The 25,444-nt window shown below is 43.2% G+C and overlaps 1 protein-coding gene across 2 annotated transcripts in view; it reads right to left on the bottom strand.

The window, feature by feature from the left end:
- Positions 1–327: 327 nt before the first annotated feature.
- The window catches only part of ctns (cystinosin, lysosomal cystine transporter), a 56,765-nt gene continuing 31,648 nt past the window's right edge, over positions 328–25,444 (bottom strand). The window contains exons 6-11 of one of the 2 annotated variants that reach the window (XM_078555535.1): positions 23,039–23,176; positions 13,172–13,271; positions 7,466–7,585; positions 5,912–6,082; positions 4,938–5,055; positions 328–1,336 (exon numbers count right to left, since the gene is read on the bottom strand). In XM_078555535.1, coding sequence (XP_078411661.1) covers positions 1,194–1,336; positions 4,938–5,055; positions 5,912–6,082; positions 7,466–7,585; positions 13,172–13,271; positions 23,039–23,176 — 790 coding nt within the window. In that variant the 3' untranslated portion in view covers positions 328–1,193. The remainder of the gene's footprint in view (positions 1,337–4,937; positions 5,056–5,911; positions 6,083–7,465; positions 7,586–13,171; positions 13,272–23,038; positions 23,177–25,444) is intronic. The other variant, XM_078555536.1, reaches the window with a different exon arrangement.

Raw genomic sequence — 25,444 nt, 5'->3', positions numbered from 1 at the left:
GGATCGAGAAATAGAGAGCACAGATTTAAGACGAATGGCACAAGAAGCAATGACGACATGAAGAAAAACGTTTTCACACAGCGAGTGGTTAGGATCTGGGATGCGCTGCCTGAGAGTGTGGTGGAGGCAGGGTCAATCCAGTGGTTAGGGTCGGGGATGCGCTGCCTGAGTGTGTGGTGGAGGCAGGGTCAATCCAGTGGTTAGGGTCTGGGATGCACTGCCTGTGTGTGTGGTGGAGACAGGGTCAATCCAGTGGTTAGGGTCTGGGATGCGCTGCCTGAGAGTGTGGTGGAGGCAGGGTCAATCAAAGTTTTCAAAAGGGAATTGGATCATTATCTGAAAAGGAAAAATTTTAAGGGATATGGGAAAAGCCAGGGGAGTGACACTAGGTGAACTGCTGCTTCAGAGGGCCAGTACGGACATGACAGGCTGTAACCTTTTATATGATTCCATGAATGAACCAGCAACAAATTTTAACTCAAGAACCTCTTTGACCATCCCCACTCCTATTAGCACCAAGAGAGAGGCAAGTCTAATTTCTGGATGAGAGTTTAAAATTACAGGGGGCAGGCTCAGTTCAAGTAAATTAAAACAAAACTGCTGGAAATACTCAGCAGGTTCAGGCAGCATCTGTGGAAATGAACAGGTTTAACGTTTCAGGCAGAACCTCACATGATGGCTTACTTATGCTTTGAATCAATTACATTTTCATTGCAACATTATTCTGAGTTTTATGGGCTTAAGAGAAATCCTGCATATGTTTAAAAATATGTTCCATGGATGTGGGTAACGCTGGCAAGTCTGCAGCCTTGCTCATTATTGGTGGGTGTCAGGGCAGTTGGTCCAAGCGGATGATGACCTTCTCCTTGGATCACAGTAATCTCAGGGCTGATGGATCATAGTCTGGGCCTTGGGGGTGATGGTGGATCCAACAGAAACATCATTTTTGCAATGAAAAGACTCAACTGCTTCCGAAGGAGAAATTGGAGCTTTTGTAACAGTTGAAACCTTGGAAACCAGACACTTGCATGTCTTCCATTTAAAAAGAGTAAGCAGCACCTTGGCTTTACTGAGTGATGTGGAGTTGTTTCATTCACAATTGTTATTGGCATTCAGTTCTTGTGAACTATAATTTGCCCAATGAACGGTTGCCAGAGCCAACCAGTGTTTTGATGTGTTGTGCAGAAACAGACTCAGTTATCTGCATTCAGTAACCTGTAGCCAGGCTTGTGTCGGTACAAACAATAATGCTGCACGATGAAGAAAACATCAAACAGAACTGAGAACAATCCAAGCCCAAACTTTGTTGTGTCTCCAAAAATCAGCAACCATTCATCTGCAATGAAAATTAAACATTTGTTCATAATTTCAGTCTGAGCAGGTCCAATCTCAACCAATAAGAAATGTTAAAATGTAGACCTGGACCAGCCTGCATTTCACATCTAGACCCAAGAAAACAACCGTCTTGGCAAGAAATAGAGCTGTGCTGCCTATCATCCTCCTGATGAACTATAAAGAAGGACAGAGGCAGCTTGTCAGGAAACACCCTAGTAAATCTTCTCTGCTCTCTCTCCAATGCTTCTATATCCTTTTTATAATATGGTGATCAGAACTCCACATAGTGCTTTAAGTCTGCTCTAACCAAGATTCGATGCAAGAGTAGCATAACTTCCCTATTTTTCAATTCTATCCTCTAGAAATAAAGCCTACTGCTTGCTTTGCTTTTTATGGCCTTGTTAACCTGTGGCAGAACTTTGTGATTGGTGTATTAGTGTTCCAAGATCCCTTTGTTCCTCTACCTCACCTAGACTGCCACCTTCCAAGTATGAGTGACCTCCCTATTCTTCTACTAAATGTACTACCTCACATTTGTGTTGAACTTCATTCACCAATTATGATTTGCTGGAATCTAATATTAAAGAAGTCTTAACAATGCACTTAAAAAAATCATAGCATGATCAGATAGCATCAACATAGTTTTACATGGTCCAGCTCCTATTTCTTCTGCTCTTAATTTTAAATGTTACACATGATCATTAGCTTTTTGTCATTCCTGTTCTTGGACCCCTTAGTCTTTCTGCTTTCTCACAATTCCCAGCTTTTCACTATTTAGGAAAGAATATTAGTGTAGTGGAAGGATGATGTGTCACCGATCAGGTAGTGTGAGCGGCTTCCTGGATCACTGCATCCAACTCAGGGCAGCTGCTTCAGGAGCATTTATTGCACAGCAGCATCCAGATGTCAGTGTTAATCAGCTGCAAATCAGGAGCTGAACGGGAGAAAGGGACTTGGTGAAATTGAAATCACTAGGGAAATGGTACTGAGCAAATTAATGGAGCTGCAGGCTGGCAAGCCTCCAGATCCCAATGGACTACATCTTAGGGACTTAAAAGAGGTGGCTAATGAGGTAGTCAATGTGCTGGTGTTAATTTTCCAAAATTCGCTGGATTCTGGGAAGGTTCCATCAAATTGGAAAGTAGCAAATATAATCCACAGGGAGGGAGGCAGAAAACAGGAAACAGAAACCAGTTAGCTTGGCGTCTGTCGTGGGAAGTTATTAGAATCGATCATTAAGGAGGTTATAGCTGGGCACTTAGAAGAGCTCAAGCCAATAGAGAAGAGTCAGCATGGTTTTGTGAAAGGAAAATTATGTTTAACCACTTTATTGGAGCTTTTTGAAGGAGTAACATGCACAGTGGATAAAGGGCAGCCTGTAGTCTTACTGTAGTTGGATTTCCAGAAGGCATTTGATAAGGTGCCACATCAAAGAGTATTACGGAAAATAAAAGTGCATGGTGTAGGGGTTAACATATTAGCATGGATAGGAGATTGGCTGGCTGGCGGAGAGTATGCATAAATGGGTCTTTTTCTGATTGGCAGGATGTGACGAGTGGAGTCCCACAGGGGTCTGTACTGGGGTCTCAGCTTTTTACAATTTACACCAATGACTTAGATGAGGGGAGTGAAGACATAGCTAAATTTGCAGATGACACAAAGATAGGTAGTAAAGTATGTTGTGAAAAGGAAATGAGGAGGTTGCAAATGGATATAGATAGGTTGAGTGAGTGGGCAGAGATCTGGCAAATGGAGTTTAATGTGGGAAAATGTGAAGCTGTTCACTTTGGCAGGAAGAACAAAAAAGCAGAGTATTACTTAAATGGAGAATGGCTGCACAATTCCGAGGTGTAAAGGGATCTGGGTGTTCTAGTGCATGAGTCACAAAAAGTTAGTATGCAGGTACAGCAAGTAATTAAGAAGGCTCATGGAATGCTATCCTTTATTACAAGGGGGATTGAACATAAAAGTAAGGATGTTATGCTTCAGTTATACAGGGCATTGGTGAGACCGCACCTTGAATAGTGTATGCAGGTTTGGTCTCCTTATTTAAGGATATAAATGCATTGGAGGTGGTTCACAAGGGGTTTACTAGATTGATACCTGGAATGAGTGGATTGCCTTGAGGAAAGGTTGGACAACTGGGCTTGTTTCCACTGGAGTTTAGAAGAGTGAGCGATGATTTGATTGAAGTATATAAGATCCTGAACAGTCTTGACAAGCTGGACGTCGAAAGGATGTTTCCTCTTGTGGATGAGTTCAGGTTTAGGGGGCCACAGTTTTAAAATTAGGGGTCGCCCTTTTAGGACAGAGATGAGGCAAAATTTTTTCTCTCAGAGAGTTGTGTGACTTTGGGATTCTCTGCCTCAGGTGGTGGTGGGGGCGGGGTCATTGAATATTTTTAAGGCAGAGGTAGATTGATTCCCTTGCCTCACAAGAATCTAAGGTCATTGGGATTAGATGGGAATGTGAAAATTGAAACACAAGATGATCAGCCATGATCTTATTGAATGGTGGAGCAGGTTCGAGGGGCCGAATGGTCTACACCTGTTCCTATTTCTTATGCTATGTCCTTTATTTATTCTTTCATGGTATGTGGGCATCACTGACAAGACCAGAATTTGCTGCCCATCCCTAATTATCCCTGAACTGAGTGACTTGCTAGGCCATTGCACGAGGCAGATAAGAGTCAGCTACACAACCGTGGATGTGGAGTCATATGTAGGCCAGACCAGGTATAAGCATGGCCGATTTCCTTCCCAAGAGGACAACCAGATGGATTTTTACAACAATTGATTATAATTTAATGGTCACCATTACTGAGATTAGCTTTATATTCCAGCTGCCGTGGTGGCATTTGAACACGTCCTCAGGGCATTAGCCTGGGCCTTTGGATTACAAGTGCAGTGACATTACCATTACGCCACTGTCTCCCCAAGGTAAAGGTGACAAGTGTGGCAGCATCTGGCTCTAACTACGCAGATTGGGGAGAAAACATGAACAGAGTTACAAAGCCTTAGAGAGGACATTTACTAGAATGGGACCAAGGATGAGGATTTCAATTATGTGGAATGTTGGAGAAGCTGGGCTTGTTCTCCTTAGAGCAGAGAAGGTTGACTGGAGATTTAATAGCGGCGTTCAAAATTATGAAGGGTTTTGAATAGAGTAAATAAGGAGAAACTGTTTCCAGTGGTAGAGGAGTCAGTAACCAGAGGAGACAGATTTAAAATAATTGCCAAAAGAACTAGAGGGGAGATAACTTTTTAACACTGAGTCATTTTCTGGAATGCGTTATCTGAAAAGGCTGTGGAAGTAGATTCAACATAAGATTCAAAAGGAATTGGATAGATACTTGCAAGGAAAAATGACAAGGTTATGGGGAAGAGCATGGACTGATTAGATACCTAGTAACTAGAAGAGGCGCTATGGGATTTTCCGTTGGGCTTATGGTGTAGAATGGGGATGGCAAATGAGCAGCCAGTATTTAAAGGTCTCTCATCCCAGCACACACACACACACACACACACACACACTGCATGACCATTTATAAATTCAACCATTCCAGAGTGAATATTTCATTCCCATGTCAGGTCAGCGATTACCATTGTTATAAGACTGTAAGAACATCTGCACAATGCTGAAACTGCCTCCAGTAAAATCTAGCAGCACATTGCCAATGGACCAACCGACTGTGCTCTTCCTTTGATAATTCAGGTAGGCCTTGAGAGAGAGTCAGTGAAACACTGTTACAATCAGTAGTTAATGACATCAACATCACTTACAAAAACAATTAAACAGAAGACACTTGAAACACTTTGCAGGTTGGTTGGGCTGGAGTTGAACCGTTTCCTGACTGGCACAGAAATCAAACTATATAGAAGTTAAATGTCTTTATAGATAGAATTTGATCCGTGCGATCCCCAAGGTTGAATTCATCTGAGGGGATCAGAGGGGAATTTTCCAGAGTATTTTTTCCCTTACTAATCCTGGGCCTTACTCCTTTTGTCTCTCCCATGGGATTGCTTGAAGGGGCGGGAAGGACTGTCCAGTTACGATACTACGTATCATGGTGCAGGACAGGCCTGATGGAGCAGCTGGAGTTTTTCTGATTTGTATGGTATTAATGCATCAACAGATCACAACCTTTTCCCTCAGCCCAAAGCTTTAAGGCAGCAAAGTAACTGGGATCAGTGATGCTGATATCAGCACTCTGTCCATTTGTAAAGGTTGGTGAATCCAGCTTCTCCTGAACAGGAATCCTTTCAATCATTCTTTAGATCACTGCCAAGTCCCAGACGGCAGTGTCAGGGTCAAACCTCTCAGCATTTTCATACTGCTGTACATCCGAAGCCTCGGAAAAGTTATAGCTGGGAAAAAAGAAAGTAACTCCGAGGGGCTGCAGGATTCCCCACACCCACCAACATTGGGCAGAATCACAAAAGTCACCAACCCTCTCGCTTATGTATATGCTCTACAGACCACCTCCTACCTCCTCTCCCCCCAGCCCGTGCTGTACCCAGCACTGTGCGAACCACCCCCTACACAGTGCTGTGCAGGCCCTCACCCCACTACCTACCTGAGGGATGTATTTGATGAGTGTGATTACAAGTTTGATGTAGGAGAAGTAGTAGAGATACTGCAGCCACGTGATTTTGTCAGCTATAGTCACAAACAAGGTGATAAGAGCGAAAAGCCAGGCAGCCACCAGTAGTCCAATAGTAACTTTTGACACTTTCTGCTCCCCTCTCTGTGAGACAAAAGTACAGGAGAGTGTCAGGCATTACCATAACCAAAGACTTTGAACAAAACAGCTTGCAAATGTCAAAAGCAAAGGACTTGAAAGAACCAGGTCCAGAACGTAGCAGTATGCCACATTCCCTGCAATCGGGAACAAAGATCTGTAAAGGCCAGGCCTTTTGTATATTTTGATCATTGGATAGATGAAGGGAATACTTGGATATTGTATTTAAAAAGGTGCCACATAAGAGAATTCTTACAAAGATAAAGGCACATGGTATCAAAGAAAGTGAAGTAGCCTAGACAGAGAAATGCCAACGAAACAAAGCAGAGAGTTGGGGCAAATGGTGTTTTGTTTTATTCATTCATGGGATGTGGGCGTTGCTGGCTAGGCCAGCATTTATTGCCTATCCCTAATTGCCCTCGAGAAGGTGGTGGTGAGCTGCCTTCCTGAACCACTGCAGTCCATGTGGTGTAGGTACACCCACAGTGCTGTTAGGGAGGGAGCTCCAGCGACAGTGAAGGAACAGCAATATATTTCCAAGTCAAGATGGTGAGTGGCTTGGAGGGGAACTTCCAGGTGGTGGCGTTCCATCTATCTGCTGCCCTTGTCCTTCTAGATGGTCGCGGTTGTATTTTTGGAAGGTGCTGTCAAAGGAGCCTTGTTGAGTTTCTGCAGTGCATATTGCAGATGGCACACACTGCTGCCACTGTATGTCGGTGGTGGAGGGAGTGAATGTTTGTGGGTGGGAGGTGTTATGATGTGTCCCAGATCTGTTGCTGTGATTCCTTAATGTCTATTTAAAAGGTAGAAAATGGGATACTGTATTTTATATGAGGACATGGAATATAAAACAAGGAGAAGATGCGGAGTTTGAATGGACATTGGTTAGGTTTCTGAGTGTTATGCAGAGTTTTAGACTCTCCATGATAAGATGCCTTGGAAAAGAGATAGTGAAGATTCACTCAAATTTTACCAGTAATTAAGAGATATGAAAAACATTGAACATTTAGAGCTCATCCTCCAAGAGAGCAATGGGGGCCAGGGCATTGGTTTCAAAATACTGAAAGGTTGTTAGTGAATAAATAATAAGAGATCATTATTGCTATTTGAAGAATTGATACCAAGGAGGAAAAGATTCAGCGTTTACCTAAGAAAGAAAGGGAAATTAGAAGTAAAATTTTCCACAGTGCTGTTAGAATGGAAAAAATTTTACTGTACCACAAGAGGCTGAGTGAGAGACTGACTGAATTTGAAAGGGAATTGGAATAGGATGTGACCAGACACAGGGAAAGGACAAGGAGAATGCAGCTCGTGCACCAACCATTGGCCTCATTCAGTGCTATAAATTCTGAAATCAAAAGTAACAAACTTCTCTGGAGATGGACTGACCTCATATAAACAACACTGACAGATTGTAAGCATTGTTAATAGGACTGCATGCAGGCTGAAGAAGACATCACTGCCTTGCACTGGGTTCACCCCACCAGGGTTACACTTCAGGAACTGTTTCTGAAAAAGCAGGTTTACAGATTTAGCACATTCATGACAATCAAATTAACAGTATAACTTGGAATTAAACTCAGGTCTTAATCACATCAGAACTCTGTCAGAATCAGGTACAAATCGACTACACTAACCAACTGTAAATAGTTACATGATCTGTTGCTCATTATCCAAAAGTCTCATCCAGGTCAGTGCAGAACAGTAAATCTCTTCAAAATGATGCAACCTCAACTGGTTTGACTTTCCTTTCAAAGAACAAAGAACAAAGGAAAGTACAGCACAGGAACAGGCCCTTCAGCCCTCCAAGCCTGCGCCGATCATATTGCCCGTCAACGAAAACATTTTGCACTTCCAGGGTCTGTATCCCTCTATTCCCATCCTATTCATGTATTTGTCAAGCTGCCTCTTAAACACCATTGTCAGGTCACTGACTCAACCTCACTGGTCAGCTTTTTTTTATTAATTCATGGAATGTGGGCTTCGCTGGCTGGGCCAGCATTTATTGCCCATTGCTAGTTGCCTTTGAGAAGGTGGTGAGCTGCCTTCTTGAACCACTGCAGTCCATGTGGTGTAGGTACATCCTCAGTGCTGTTAGGAAGAGTGTTCCAGGATTAGGTGTTCCCATCAATCTGCTGCCCTTGTCCTCCTAGATGGTAGTGGTTGTGGATTTGGAAGGTGTGGTCTAAAGAGCCTTGGTGAAATCCTGCAGTACATCTTGTAGATGGTACACACTGCTGATGCTGTGCATCGGTGGTGGAGGGAGTGAATGTTTGTGGATGTGGTGCCAATCAAGTGGACTGCTTTGTCTTCGATGGTGTCAAGCTTGAGTGCTGTAGGACATGCACTCATCCAGGCAAGTGAGGGGCATTCCATCACACTCCTGACTTGTGTCTTGTTGATGGTAGACAAGCTTTGGGGAGTCAGGAGGTGAGTTACTCATCACAGGATTCCTAGCTTCTGACCTGCTCTTGTAGCCAGAGTATTTATAGAGCTAGTTCAGTTCAGTTACTGGTCAAAGGTAACCCCAGGGTGTTGATAGTCGGGGATTCAGTAATGGTAATGTCATTGAGCTTCAAGGGGCGATGGTTGGATTCTCTCCTGTTGGAGATGGTCATTGCCTGGAACTTGCGTGACGTGAATGTTACTTGCCACTTGTCAGCCCAAGCCTGGATATTATCCAGGTCTTGCTGCATTTGGACGTGGACAGCTTCAGTGTCTGAGGAGTTATGAATGGTGAACATTGTGCAATCATCAACAAACATCCCCACTTCTGACCTTATGATGGAAGGGAGGTCACTGATGAAGCATCTGAAGATGGTTGGGCTGAGAACACTATCCTGAGGAACTCCTGGAGCTGATATGACTGACCTCCAACATCCACAGCCATCTTCCTTTGTGCTAGGTATGACTCCAACCAGTGGAGAGTTTTCCCCCCGATTCCCATTGACTCCAGTTTTGCTAGGGCTCCCTGATGTCACACACTGTCAAATACTGCCTTGATGTCAAGGGCAGTCACTCTCACTTCACCTTGGGAGTTCAGCTCTTTTGTCCAAGTTTGAACCAAGGCTGTAATGAGGTCATGAGTTGAGGGGCCCTGGCAGAATCCAAACTGGGCATCAGTGAGCTGGTTTTTGTTAAGCAAGTGCTGCTTAATAGCACTGTTGATGACCCCTTCCATTACTTTACTGATGATCGAGAGTAGACTGATGGGGCGGTAATTGGCTGGGTTGGATTTGTCCTGCTTTTTTGTGTACAGGACATACCTGGGCAATTTTCCACATAGCCGGGTAGATGCTGCGTTGCAGCTGTACTGGAACAGCTTGGCTATGGGTGCGACAAGTTCTGGCACACAAATCTTCAATATTATTGTCGGAATATTGTCAGGCCTATAGCCTTTTCAGTGTCCAGTGCCTTCAGCTGTTTCTTGATATCACGTAGAATGAATTGAATTGGCTGAAGACTGACATCTGGGGACCTCCAGAGGAGGCCGAGATGGATCATCCCCTCGGCACTTCTGGCTGAAGATTGTAGCAAATGCTTCAGCCTCATCTTTTGCACTGATGTGCTGGGCTCCCCCATCTTTGACGATGGGAATAATTTTGGAGCCTCCTCCTCCAGTGAGTTGTTTAATTGTTCACTGCCATTCATGACAGGATGTGGCAGGACTGCAGAGCTTAGATCTGATTCATTGGTTGTGGGATCGCTTAGCTCTGTCTATCACTTGCTGCTTATGCTGTTTGGCCCCCAAATCTAGCTGACCAATATAGCTTTACCAGGTTGACACCTCATTTTTAGGTATGCCTGGTGCTGCTCCTGGCATGCCTTCCTACACTCTTCATTGAACCAGGGCTAATCCCCTGGCTGGATTGTAATGGTAGAGTGGGGGCTATGCCGCGCCATGAGTTTACAGATTGTGTTCGAGTATAACTCTGCTGCTGCTGATGGCACACAGTGCCTCACAGATGCCCAGTCCTGAGTTGCTAGATCTGTTCGAAATCCATCCCATTTAGCACGGTGGTAGTGCCACACAACAGGAAGGAGGGTGTCCTCAATGTGAAGACAGGACTTCACCTCCACAACATCTGTGTGGTGGCCGCTCCTACTGATACTGTCATGGACAGATGCACCTGTGGCAGGCAGATTGGTGAGGATGAGGTCAAGTATGTTTTTCCCTCTTGTTGGTTCCCTCACCACCTGCCACAGACCCAGTTTAGCAGCTATGTCCTTTAGTACTCGGCCAGCTCGGTCAGTACTGGTGCTGCCGAGCCACTATTATGGTCAAATCTATGTATCTACCCAGAAGGGGAACCCCATTCACAATCTACTCACATGTAGGGATCGATCTCAGAGCACAAAGTATTGTCTGACTTTCCAGTGCCATTCTGAGGAAGCACTACATTGTCAAAGATACTATCCTGTAGATGAGACATTGAACCCTGTCTGCCCTCTCAGATAAACGTGAAAGCTCCCAAAGATCTTCTGATAGCTTGGCCAATATTCATCCTTCAGCCACAATAAATAGAACAGACTAGTTGGTGGTTGTCTCATTGTTATTTATGGGATCTTGCTGCTCACAAGGCAGCTGCCATGATGTCTTAATTTCAAGTAACTACAGTTCAAAAGTTCATCAGTGGTAAAATACATTGAGACACGTTGAGGTGCTTTATAAATGCAAGTTTTCTACCCTTGAATCCACCAAGGCCCACCTTCTAATAGCATCTTCCATTTAATCTCCATTGGTGCTTCGTCTTCAGAGAGTCAGGACTACCATACCTGGCACTCGCTGCTTACCAGGCTTTATGAAGGGCACTAAGTGTAGTGTAGTTGGTATTTGCCTAAATGTGGTGGCCTTGCTCCAGGATACCTTGGGGTAAGTCTACCCAACAGCGGTTTGAAGCTTGGGAGACTTGGTCTACCTGCTGGCTCAGGATTCGATCCATCTTGACTGCCTTCCTGTCCAGAGGAATTTGAGTATGGGCTATGGCAGCAGCAAATGAACTGGCAGATCTGGAATGTGAGATGAGGTGGGGAAGCACTGTAATTTTTGTTTTCTCCAGCTGCAAGTCAAGCAGGATTTCTAGCTGACCAGGTCATTGTGGCAAACGTAGAACACTTTCTTGGAAGGGCTGAGATTTTGGCTGTAACTAATGCCTAGATATTGAAGATTGTTCGCTGCACAAAGGCTGAAGTGTCCTATGTTTGTACTGGGCAATGATCTTGATTTGGAGCAGTTGGACCTATAGCCACATTGTTGGACAATATGAAAGACACCAGGGGAGGAAATGATGGCACTCGTGAGAACAGAGGGCATCAGAATTAGGGATGCTGGCAGGACAACAGACATCAGAAGCAACAGAAGAAAAGTGGCATCAAATCTTGCTTAAAAAGTCTTTTTTTAAAAAGGGTTGCAAGAAGCGATGATTTTAAACATTATGGTTTGAAAATGGCTTATTGGATTGTTCTTGATGTAAGTAGAATAACAACATCCCATTTTGCATGTGGATGCTGAATAAATATGGAAGAACAAAAACATTTTCATGCAAAGTTTTGAATGGGATCAGAATAAAAAGTCATTGCTGAAATGGCTAACCCGTAAATTCTATGGAAATGCCGATGAAGGGAAAGTGTGGATACAAGTTATAAAACTGGGATAACATGGGGAGGGGGCTTGAGTTATGCAGGGACTGGAGAAGCTGGGGTTGTTCTCCTTAAAGCAGAGCAAGTTAAGAGATTTAAGAGACGTGTTCAACATTGTGAAGGTTTCGATGGAATAAATAGGGAGAATCTGTTTCCAGTGGCTGGAGGGCGGGTAATTAACCAGAGGACACAGATTTTAAGGTGATTGGCAAAAGAACTAGGGGCAGATGAGAGGTTCTCTTTTAAACAGTGTTGTTATGATGATTTGGAATGCATTATTGGAAAAGTGGTGGAAGCGATATAATACCACTTAAAATCTTGGGGTGTAGGCCCATCAGGCCCAGGGATATGTCAAATTTCTCCAGTACGATTTCTTAACTCATACGAATATCCGAAAGTTCTTCCATTTTTACTAGGTCCTTGGTTCCCCACTGCTTCCGGAATGTTTTTTGTGCATCTGTCTTCACAGTAGAAAACAAAACATGTACTTAACATCTCTGTCACTTCCCTATTTTCCAAGATAATTGTTAAGAAAGCAATGCATTCTTTACACATTGTATGTGTGTAAACCAACCTGAGGATTGCTGGGACAAAAGTAATAGAGGATAATGTATATACAAGTAGTATTATAATACTGAAAAAAAAACAGAAAATGCTGGAGAAACTCAGCAGGTCTGACAGCATCTGTGGAGAGAGAAACAGAATTGATGTTTCGAGTCCGTATGACCCTTCTTCAGAGTATTATAATAAGTGTTATAATACTGTTTGGCAATGCCCATATGATCTCACTCTACATTGTATAAAGCTTGTAGATCTGCAGTAGTCTGTTTTGATCCAAAGCTAAACTGAACTAGCTCAAACAGTCAATCCTCCACTCCAAAACTAATCTTACACAGAAAGGAATGAGTGGGATCATGATGTTTCTGAAGAATGCTCAGCGCACCAAGTGGGTAACCTATCTTAACTTCTTGTAATTGGTTCTATACAATGCTGTGAACAGGAATGAAGGCTCCAGAGCCATATCACAAACTGTCTGTCGTGATCTGTGCTGCAGTTAAATCTCGACAACAACATTTAGTAAATGTAAGAGGACTGCTCCACATGACAATCTTTAACATACTACCAATTGAAATCTGATAGGGATATGCCCAGAATATGGCTGTGGAATAAAACTTAACCTGCAAGATGGCAGAGGTATGGAACAAATTTACCACCGTGGTTAAAGGAGCGGGGGAGTGGACTTACAAAAGATGGGCTGAAAGGCCTGCCTCTGAGTTGTATGATTCTATGGTTTAAGGGGCTAGGAATTCCTCTGGTTAACATTTTGAATGGGTTTTCTGTTAGAGTGGTAATGCCCCCCTTCAGTAACTTGGCCATGTCCTTCACTGTTCCTCAATGAACATTTACTGAAATAATAGTTCTCAGTATTCATGAAGAGGCTAAATTAAATGTTACCTCAATATATGGAATCCAGAAGAGGCCAATGTTAAACATTCCATATGCAATGTGACCGGTCAGATTAAGTGCCAGAAAATCAAAATTCAATCCAACCACACTGAGAGAGAGAAACAAAAGAGAAATACATATGAAGTGACACCCTCAATGATTTAGAAATTAATCTGCTTGCATCACACGTCCAAACGAGACAAGATTTCTGATACAAAAACTGTTAAGTTCTACACGTTTAATTCATATGAAGTACAGGAAGTTGTGGACATGCTCGAAACAATTTAGAACAAAAACAAAAATACCTGGAAAAACTCAACAGGTCTGACAGCATCTGCGGAGAGGGATACAGTTGATGTTTCAAGTCCGTATGACCCTTCATCAGAACAATTTATCTGTGGTATATATCAAGCAATATGATCTTGAGCGTCATATGGAAAAGTCATGGTGATGAAAGAATTTCCAACAAAGGTTCGTAGTTATATGGTATTCCTATACATCCTGGCTACCAGAATTATCTACATATGCATTAGGAACAACAGTAAGCCACTCGACATTTTGAGCCTGCTCCACCATTCAATGAGATCATGGCTGATCTCAACTCAATCTCAACTCTACATTCCTGCCTACCCCCAATAACCTATCACTGCCTTGCTTATCAAGAATCTATCTATCTCTGCCTTAAAAATATTCAAAGACTCTGCTTCCACCACCTTTTGAGGAAGTGTTCCAAAGACTCTCAACCCTCAGAAAAAATTTCTCCTCATCTCTGTCCTAAATGGGCGACCCCTTATTTTTAAACAGTGATCTCTAGTACTAGATTCTCCCACAAGAGGAAACATCCTCTCCACATCAACCCTGCAGGATCTTAAAGGTTTCAATCAAGTCGCCTCTTACACTTCTAAACTCCAGCAAATACAAGCCTAGCCTGTCCAGCCTTTCCTCATAAGACAGCCCACCCATTCCAGATATTAGTTTAGTAAACTTTTCAACTGCATCCAACGCATTTGCATACTTCTGTAAATAAGGAGACCAATACTGTACACAGTACTCCAAATGTAGTCTCACCAATGCCCTGTATAGCTGAAGCATACATCCCTACTTTTGCATTCAATTCCCCTCACAATAAATGATAATATCCTATTAGCTTTCCTAATTACTTGCTGTACCTGCATACTAACCTTTTGTGATTCATGCACGAGGACATCCAGATCCCTCTGCATTTCAGAGCTCTGCAATCTCTCATCATTTAGATAATATGCTTTATTTTTCCTGCCAACATAGACAATTTCACACTTTCCGACATTATACTCCATTTGCCAAGTATTTATGCACTCACTTAACCTATCTATGTCCCTTTGTAGCCTCCTTATGTCCTATTCACATCTTACCATCTTATCTTTGTGTCATCAGCAAATTTAGCAACCATACCTGCAGTCCCATAATCCAAGTCATTTATATAAATTGTAACAAGTTGAAGCCCCAGCTCCGATTCCTGTGGCACACCACTAGTTACATCTTGCCAACCAGAAAAAGACCCATTCATGCCAACTGTTTCCTGTTAGCGAGTCAATCATCTATCCATGCCAATATGTTACCCCATGAACTTTTATTTTTTGCAATAACCCATGGTTACAAGGTGATCAAGATCGGGAAATAAACATTCCAGGGTACACAACAGTTCAGAAAACAGATAGAATGGCAAAGGAGCAGAGGTAGCACTGATAGTAAAGGATGACATAAGGACATAAGTGAGAATGAGGCTAGCCACAGAAGATCATGAAGTAGTATCAGTATCGGTGGAAATTAGGAATAGCGAAAGTCAGAAAACACTGGTGGGAAGAGCTTATAAGCCCCTAACAGTAGTTATACTGTTGGACAAAGCATAAAACAAGGAATTATTGGAGCTTGTAACAAACAAAATGTTATTTTTCTTTATTCACTCATGGCATGTGGCTTCACTGGCTGGGCCAGCATTTAGTGCCCACTCTAGTTGCCCTTGAGAAGCTGGTGGTGAGCTGCCTTCTTGTACTGCTGCAGGCCAGGTGGTGTAGGTACACCTCCAATGCTGTTAGGAAGGGAGTTCCAGGATTTTGACCCAGCGACAGTGAAGGAACGGTGATATATTTCCAGGTCAGGATGGTGAGTGACTTGGAGGGGAACTTCCAGGTGGTGGTGTTCCCATCTATCTGCTGCCCTTGTCCTTCTAGATGGTAGTGGCCGTGGGTTTGGAAGGTGCTGTCGAAGAAGCCTTGGTGAATTCTTGCAGAGTATCTTGTAGATGGTACACACTGCTGCTACTGTGTGTCAGTGGTGGAGGGAGTGAATGTTTGTGGTTGTGGTGCCCAATCAAGCGGGCTGCTTTGTCCTGGACAGTGTCAAGCTTCTTGAGTGTTGTGGGAGCTGCACTCACCCAGGAAAGTGGGAAGTATTCCACCACACTCCTGACTTGTGCCTTGTAGATGGTAGACAGGCTTTGGGGAGTCAGGAGGTGACTTACTCATCGCATAATTCCTAGCCTCTGACCTGCTCTTGTAGCCAATGTTTATGTGGCTAGTTCAGTTCAGTTTCTGGTCAATGGTAACCCCCAGGATGTTGATAATGGGGGATTCAATGATGGTAATGTCATTGAACATCAAGGTTCGATGGTTGGATATTCTCTCATTGGAGATGGTCATTGCCTGACACTTGTGTGGTGCAAATGTTACTTGCCACTTGTCAGCCCAAGCCTGGATATTGTCCAGGTCTTGCTGCATTTGGACATGGACTGCGTCAGTATGAGTCGTTGCAAATGGTGCTGAACATTGTGCAACCATCAGCCATCAGCAAGCATCCCCACTTCTGACCTTATAATGGAGGGAAGGTGATTGATGAAGCAGCTGAAGATGGTTGGGCTGAGGACACTACCCTGAGGAACTCCTGCAGTGATGTACTGGAGCTGAGATGGCTGACATCCAACAACCGCAACCATTTCTCTTTGTGCTAGGCATGACTCCAACCAGCAGAGAGTTTTCCCCCTGATTCCCACTGACTCCAGTTTTGCTCAGGGCCCTTGATGTCACACACTGTCAAATGCTGCCTTGATGTCAAGGGCATTCACTCTCACTTCACCTCAGGAGTTCAGCTCTTTTGTCCATGTTTGAACCAAGGCTGTAATGAGGTCAGGAGCTGAGTGGCCCTGGCAGAACCCAAACTGGACATCAGTGAGCTGGTTGTTGCTAAGCAAGTGCCGCTTGATAGCACTGTTGATGATCCCCTTCCATTACTTTACAGATGAAGGAGAGTAGACTGTTGGGGTGGTAATCGGCCAGGTTCGATTTGTCCTGCTTTTTGGACATACCTGGACAATTTTCCACATAGCCAGGTAGATGCCAGTGTTGCAGCTGTATTGGAACAGCTTGGCTAGGGGCGCAGCAAGTTCTGAAGCACAAGTCTGCAGTGCTCTTGCCGGAATATTGTCAGGGCCCATAGCCTTTGCAGTATCCAGTGCCTTCAGCCGTTTCATGATATCACGTGCAGTGAATCGAATTGGCTGAAGACTGGAATCTGTGATGCTGGGGGCCTCCGGAGGAGGCCGAGCTGCATCATCCACTTGGCACTCCTGGCTGAAGATTGTAGCAAATGCTTCAGCCTTGTCTTTTGCACTGATGTGCTGGGCTCCTCCATCATTGAGGATGGGGATATTTGTGGAACCTCCTCCTCCAGTGAGTTGTTTAATTGCCCACGACCATTCACGACTGGATATGGCAGGACTGCAGAGCTTAGATCTGATCTGTTGGTTGTGGGATTGCTTAGCTTGCTGCTTGTGCTGTTCGGCACGCAAGTAGTCCTGTGTTATAGCTTCACCAGGCTGACAGCTCATTTTTAGGTATGCCTGGAGCTGCGCCTGGCATGCCCTCCTGCACTCTTCATTGAACCAGGGTTGATCCCCTGGCTTGATGGTAATGGTAGAGTGGGGGATAAGCTGGGCCACGAAGTTAAAGATTGTGTTTGAGTACAATTCTGCTGCTGCTGATGGCCCACAGCGCCTCATGGATGCCCAGTCTTGAGTTGCTAGATCTGTTTGAAATCTATCCCATGGTAGTGCCACACAATATGATAATAATTGTGGGAGACTTTAACTTCACATAGACTGGGACAATCAAATTGGCAAAAGTGGTGTACAAGATGAGTTTGTAGAATGGTTTCTTGACAGTTTCTTGGAGCAGTACATAGTGGAACTAACTAGGGATAAAGCTATCTTAGATCTAGTATTGTGCAATGAAGTAGGCTTAATTAGTATTGTCATAGTAAAAAGTCCACTGGGAAATAATGATCATAATACCACTGAATTTTACATGTAAGTTTGAAAGTGACATATTCAATCAAAAACAAAAATCTTAAGCTTAAAGAAAGCCAATTACACAGGTACGAGGGGAGAACTGGTTAAAGTTAATTGGGTAAATAGACTAAAAGGTATGGAGGTAAACAAACAGTGGGAAACATTTAAAGAAACAACTCAAAATGTTCAACAAAAATACATGCAATTTAAAAACAAAAGCTCAGCAAGACTCATTCATGGCTTACTCAGGAAGTTAAGGGTAGCATTAGATGGAAAAAAATGGCTTACAATCTTGCAAAAAAAACAGTAGCAAGTCTGAAGATTGGGAGTGTTTTAGAAATCAGCAAAGAGCCACCAAAGAGTTGATTAAAAAAGGAAAGAATAGAACATGAGTGCAAGCTAGTCAGCAATATAAAAATATTGTAAAAGCTTTTATATGAGAAAGAGAGTAGCTAAGCTAAATGTTGGTCCGTTAGAAGCAGAGACAGGAAAAATTATCATGGGGAATGAGGAAATTGCCAAGGTACTGAACAAATATTTTGCATCTGTCTTCACAGTAGAAGACACAACTTTCATACCAGAAATAGGTGGTAACCTAGGGGCTAAAAAGAACGAGGAGATTAATATCAGAGAAAAAAAGTATTGGAGAAACTTAAGGGACTAAAATCCAACAAAATGTGATCTGATGGCCTACACCCTAGGGTTTTAAAACAGATAGCTGCAGAGATAGTGGATGTGCTGGCTATGATTTTCCAAAATTCCTTAGATTCAGGAACAATCCACACTGCTTTTCAAGAAAGGAAGGAGAGAAAACAGTGAACTACAGGCCATTTAGCCTAACATCAGTTTTTGGGAAAATGCTGGAATCTATTATTAAAGCAAGTTTTAACATTGCATTTAGAAAAGTATTGTATGATTAGAACAAGTCAACATGGTTTTACTAAAGGGAGATCCTGTTTGACAAATTATTTTTTTTAAGAATGCAACCAGTAGGGTAGGTAAAGGGAAACCAGTAGATGTAGTACACCTGGATTTCCAAAAGACATTTGATAAGTGCCACACAAAAGGTCATGGAGTTGGGGGTAATATTTTAGCATGGATGGAGGATTGGTTAGTGGATAGAAGGCAGAGAGTGGGCATAAGCAGGGCTTTTTCAAGTTGGCGTGCATTGAATAGTGGAGTGCTGCAAGGATCAGTGCTGCGGCCTCAGTTATTCACAATTTATATCAATGTCCTAGATGAAGAGACAGAGCACTGTATCTGAATTTGCTGATGATACCAAGCTAGGTGAAAGGTAATATTAAAAACAGAAAGTGCTGGAAAAACTCAGCAGCATCTGTGGAAAGAGAAACAGAGTTAACGTTTTGAGTCCAACATGAATCTTATTTGGAACCCAAAGATGGAAAGGTAAGCTGTGGGGAGGACAGAGAGAGGCTGCAAAGAAATATAGACAGGTTAAGTGAGTGGGATACAAGATGGCAGATGGAGTACAATGTAGGCAAGTGTTAAGTTATTCACCCTGGTCATACAAATTAGAAAAGCATAATTTTTTTTAAGGTGTGAAACTTGTAAGTGCTGACGTTCAAAGACACATGGGGTGTGCTCATAGAAGGAATGCAGAAAATTAACCTAAAGGTGCAGCAGGAAATTAGGAAGACAAATGGCATGTTGGCCTTTTATTGTAAGCAGGTTGGAGTACAATAGAGAAGTCTTGCTACAATTGTACAAGGTTTTGGTGAGACCACATCTGAAATACTGTGTGCGGTTTTACTCTCCATATTTAAGAAAGGATATATTGCATTGGAAGCGGTACAGTGAAGATTCATTAGATTGGTCCCTGAGATGAGGGGGTTGCCCTATCATGAGAGACTGAGTAAATTGGGCTTACATTCTCTGGAGTTTAGAAGAATAAGAGGCAAACTCATTGAAACCTACTAAATCCTGAAGGGGCTTGATAGGGTGGATGCTGATAGATATATTCCCTGACCATCGGAAACAAACAGACAAGGGCACAGCCTCAGGGTAAGGGGCCGATCATTTAGGACCGAGGTGACAAGAAATTACTTTACTCAAAGGGTTGTGAATCTTTGGAATTCTCTACCCCAGCCAGTTGTAGATGCTCCAAAGTTAAGGCTGGGATAAGCAGATTTTTGGCTTCTCAGGGAATTAATGGATATGGGGAGGAAGCGGGAAAATGGAGTTGAAGCCCAGGATCAGCCATGATCGTATTGAATGGCAGAGCAGGCTTGACAGGCCATATGATTTACTCCTGTTCCTATTTCTTGTGTTGTGTAAAGTATACAGGATCTGGCAAGTCCAGCTTGCAGCAACACCATCTTGTCAGTGAGAGGTGAGGTGAGAGTGACTGCCCTTGACACCAGAGGCAGCATTTGTCTGAGTGTGGCATCAAGGAGCCCTAGCAAAACTGGAGTCAATGGGAATCAGGGGGAAAACTCTCCACTGGTTAGAGTCATACCTAGCACAAAGGAAGATGGTTATGGTTGTTGGAGGTCGGTCATCTCAGCTCCAGGACATCATTGCAGAGATCCTCAGGGTAGCGTTCTTGGCCCAACCATTTTTAGCTGCTTCATCAATGATCTTCCTTCCATCATAAAGTCAGAAGTGGGGATGTTTGCTGATGATTGCACAATGTTCAGCACCATTCACGACTCCTCAGATATTGAAGCAGTCCATGTCCAAATGAAGCAAGACCTGAACAATATCCAGGCTTGGGCTGACAAGTGGCAATTAACATTCGCGCCACACAAGTGTCAGGTAATGAACATCTCCAACAAGAGAGAATCTAACCATCGCCCGCTAATGTTCAATGGCATTACCATCACTGAATCCCCCACTATCAACATCCTGGGGGGTTACCATTGACCAGAAACTGAACTGGACTAGCCACATAAATACTGTGGCTACAAGAGCAGGTCAGAGGCTAGGAATCGTGTGGCGAGTAAGTCACCTCCTGACTCCCCAAAGCCTGTCCACCATCTACAAGGCACAAGTCAAGAGTGCGGTGGAATACTCCTCATTTGCTTGGATGGGTGCAGCTCCCACAACACTCAAGAAGCTTGACACTGTCCAGGACAAAGCAGCCCACTTGATTGGCACCACATCCACAAACATTCACTCCCTCTACCACCGATGCACAGTAACAACAGTGTGTACCATCTTCTAGATGCACTGCAGGAGTTCACCAAGGCTCCTTCAAGAGCACCTTCCAAACCCATGATCACCACCATCCAGAACGACAAAGGCAACAGATGGATGGGAACACCACCACCTGCAAGTCCCCTCCAAATCACTCACCATCCTGACTTGGAAATATATCGCCGTTCCTTCACTGTCGCTGGGTCAAAATCCTGGAACTCCCTCCCTAACAGCACTGTGGGTGTACCTACACCACATGGGCCGCAGCAGTTCAAGAAGGCAGTTCACCACCACCTTCTCGAGGGCAACTAGGGATGGGCAATAAATGCTGGCCCAGCCAACGAAGCCCACATTTACTGACTGAGTAAAAAAAATGACAGTCACATTATGGGACAGGAGATGACTACTTGGCCCATAGAGTCCATACCTGCTCTCTGTGGAGCAATCCAATCAGTCCCATTCCTCCGCTTTATCCCTGTAGCCCCTGCAAATGGATTTCCCTCAAGTGCCTTTTGAATTCAATTGTTTCCACTTCCAGCACCTCATTGGCAGCAAGTTCCAGGTTATTACCATGCGCACTATAAAAAATTCTTCCTTACATTCCCCCCTGCACCTCTCGCTCAAAGTCAAATCCTAGTCCTTGTACTACCAGCCGATGGGAACAGGGACACTCACAGAGGTGTTAGTGCAGGGATTCCAGGATTTTGAACCAATGTCAGTGAAGGAATGGCGAGATAATTCTAAAATAGGATGGTGAGAGACTTGGAGGGGAACCTGCAGATAGTGACGCTTCTGCTGCCCTTGTCTTTCTGACAGAGGTCATGGATTTGGGAGGTTCTGTTGAAGGAGCTCACATCGTGATTAAATAAAACTGTCAACCTCGCATGGTAAGAATTTTGGTTCTCATTGTACTTCTGTGGTTTATAATTATCAGTGATATGGCAAGAAAATAGGCTAAAAAAGTAGAAGATGGTTTATTTAAAAAACTGGCCAGATTAGGGATTTGAAATTTTCTAACTCACTATCATAATAAATTCCAAGGCTGTTATTAATCTAATCACTGTCCTGGTAAAGTGCTTCAGACCTTTCACTCGTCCTTAGCAAATGAAATTATGCCCAAGGGTCATAAGAGTTTGAAAATATCGCTAAAACCTTTGTGTACTTCAAGTACTTGAACCAACCTTTCACAGACACCAACACAGCATCAATTCAAAGAGCTAATTACAAAATGTGATATAACATGCTGACTGAGGTTTAACAGTGCCATCCACTCTTTAGGTTCCATATCCTATGCAGAGTTCAAAGCTCAATGCTGCAACCTGAGACAACACTGGGGGCAGCAGCAAATAAATACATGGTTGTTGAGTTAAAATGGGTTTGTCAGAAACAGCAATTCAGCAACTTACACAGGCAGCAGTCATGTGAAGAACATTATAACCATATATCTTTGACCTGACACACATTTCCATGCTAAACTGTCATTTTGTGAAATTTATTACCCCCGAGATATGTGGCAAACATTTTAATGGCATGGCAGCAAATTGGTGTTTCCTCGCTTTTCCTGATGGCTCAGAATTTGTTGGATGGGGCACTTCAAGTACCTGGTTAGTTAGCTTTGGTTATTCATCCTTTAGCTCAAAATATTTTTGCCGTATAACTTGGAGGTGTGTTGACAATGGTGCAGAGAGAACAACTGGGCACAGGAAACCTTGGTGAGCAGCAGGTCAAAGAGTTTACTTCCTTAACCAATGCGATTGAAGGATGGTGAAATAAACAATAAAGACTGAGAAGGATGAATTAGAGTCAAATCTGGTACAGAGAGATAAAGTATGGAGAAAGAAAGATTGGAGAGAAAAAAAAAAAGTACAAATAATCTTAAGGAATGAGTCTCTACATTTTTAGATGTTCACTTTCTGAGCCAGTGTGTCATTAATAGTTATCACATCATTAAAGGGGTGCCGGCACTATTAATTACTAGATTTAACTTTGTGGCTTAATGGAAAACTAATGTGTATATACAGCAACCTCTCAGAAATTCCGGGGAGGTTAAATGTGAGATGCCATCTTTAGAAAGTTAACAGTGGAAATTATCCAGTAACTTGTGGCAATTTGCAATTCATAATTCACAGGATCTCTCTTTCTGGCCACAAGTGGCTGACCAATTTGAACATTAATATCGAGCATCATTCACATGCCTTCATTTTTGCCACAAATTCCAGTCCTAGGTGTTTTTATTATAGTAAATTACGGGAACCACAGAAATGAAAATCACCTGCAGGAAACTCCAGCTGGACAACAGGAGCATCTTTACGAATTTAGCAGCAATTTAGCCTTTTTTGCATATACAAAACTTTGTACGTTGCAAAGAGCTCCTCGCATTTGCCATATGCACAGTTTACCTTTTACGTTTCCAGTTTTCAATCACTTGGGGATAGAACGAGATGGACCAGGCCAAGAAGTAAATCCAGCCAATCACCTGACATACTATTCTCAGGGCATTACTCTGCACCACCAGAAAATGAATTCTTGCGAGAGTTCTACAAAAACAATGTAGTACAGTCAGATAAACAAATAGCAACAACCACAGGAAAACAAAATCTGGAATTTATACAGCACCTTTTATGGTAAATGACTCAAAGTACTTCACAGAGGTTTAAGGGAAAAATAAAGTGCCGAGGAAATTTATTAAGAGCGATCAAAAGCTTGGTCAAAAAAGGGGAATTTTTAAGGGAGGAGGGGGGGCTGGAGTGGTAGAGGGAATTAAGGAGAGAATTCCAAGCTTCAGGTGTGGATGACTGAAGAGACAACCACCAAAGAAGGGAGGGGTGTGAAAGAGACCAGAGGCAGATGAACAGAGTTTGGTGAAATTTGTAGCACTGGAGGAGGTTACAGAGGTAGGGAGGGGTAAGACCGTGAAGGAATTTAAAGACAAGAATGGAAGTCAGGCTTATACTTGTTCTTATTAACATTTAGTTTAGTGGATACAAGGATTGCAAGGGTCCATTGGGTTTTATTGGTTATCTCATGACAGCCTATGAAATATGTGTGACCTCATCTCTTCTATTTTGTAACAGAACGTGAAGTAACATGCAGACTATCAGTCTGAGGTTTATTAAGGGCCATCCACTGTTTGGAATTTGACTAGCTCCAGCCTATGCTCTTTCCTCCTCCCCTCACCACTTTTACAGTTCCATCTGAAGAGATCCCTCTGTCCCAATGAATTGATGTTTAACCACAGTCTGATGGGCCCCTATCCAACCTGCTGGCAAGGTCTGTTCTGAAATTCACTAGTCTCGCTGGTATCCAGAGCATCCAGTTACTAAACAAATGGAAGCAATGATAGTTGGTACTTGGTGTTTGTTAATCCTGCAATTCAAATTAAAAGCAAGTTTGGCTACAGATCAAATCCCAAGCAGATACTTTAATTACCCGATCACTTGTCCTAAATCTACACCTTGATCTTAACAACTTGTAGCTCTGGAAGACTGCACCAAGATCCATCCCAAAGCAGCCGTACTTGTGAATCAGATGCATCCATTTGATCTGCCTTGTTCAAGATATATCTGTAGTTACCAATAAACTCCACACCATCACCAAGAACTACTGAGAGATTAATACTGTTGCTGCCCTTCACCTTCCCACACCTCTTGCCCCCCCCCTACTGACTTTATCCTAAAAGGAACTACCAGCTATCCAGGCTGCAAGTTATAATCTACCAAGCACAATTCTCCCCCCCTATCCTGTGATACATCAGTATGGGTGGGTGAGCAGGGTATTAATTGTTCAGCAAGTTTACTTTTTAAATACATTTTGAGGCCTTCCCAAAGCAGCTTCTGTTGTTATTCACTTTCCACCCAGGTGCTCTGCCTGTGATTAACAGTATGAATATCCTGGAGTAAATTTCTGGGCAAGATCGAGGTACCTAGAACAAGTCTACAATGGTGGAGTCAGTGTTGGAGGCATCCACGGAGGGCTCTGGGCAGCATCTAGCTACCCATTAGAAGTTTGAAATTCCCGGGTAAGTTCCGTGCATAAGCACATGCTGGGACGTCCTCTGGGTCAACAGTGGTGAACGTCTGACAGTTCATTGCTAACTCAATAATTTTAAAGTCTTATGTTAACAATAATTAAACTCTTCCCCACAACAATGTTGAGAGCTAAAATCCAAATCATAGCCTAGTGCATTTTGACTTGAATTATACCACCTTTCAAAGTAATACCTGTGCTCAATGACTAACACCTCTGACAACATCTCAAATTTAAAATTCACTTCCTTGTGTTCAAATTCTCCATGGTCTCACCCCTCCCTGTAACCCCCTTCAACCCAACAAATGCCCATCCAATTCTGGCCTCTATCACATCCCTGCCCTCCTTTGCCCTACCAGTGTTGCCTTGCCTTCAGCTGACTCAGCCCTAGGTTCTGTAATTCTGTTCCTAAACCTACCAGCCTCTCTCTTGCTCTGTCCATTTAAAGTGGTCCTAAAACCTAGCTTGGTCCACAGTTTCTATCCTGTCCTAGTATCTCCTGCTGCTCAGTGTGAAATTTTGAGATAATGTTCCTGTTAAATACTTTGGGATGTTTCATTGTGTAATGCAAGCTGTTACTGTTCCAAAGGTGAGGAGGATTAGGTGAGGTACAGGATTGAAGTAAACCACTGAAATAAACCACATGGGTGCTTTGTTCATTTCCTGGCTCACTGAACTTATCTAGATATCTAAATGAGAGCACCTTTAGGGACAGGTTTAGCTAACAGAGCAGTCTCAATCCTCAACTCCAATGTCCAATATCCAACAATGGCTTTGTT

This window comes from Cetorhinus maximus, chromosome 13 (assembly GCF_964194155.1).
Source record: "Cetorhinus maximus chromosome 13, sCetMax3.hap1.1, whole genome shotgun sequence".
Classification (NCBI taxonomy): Eukaryota; Metazoa; Chordata; class Chondrichthyes; order Lamniformes; family Cetorhinidae; genus Cetorhinus; species Cetorhinus maximus.
Note: the sequence above shows the minus strand (reverse complement) of the source record. Positions and strands in the feature narration are given on the sequence as shown.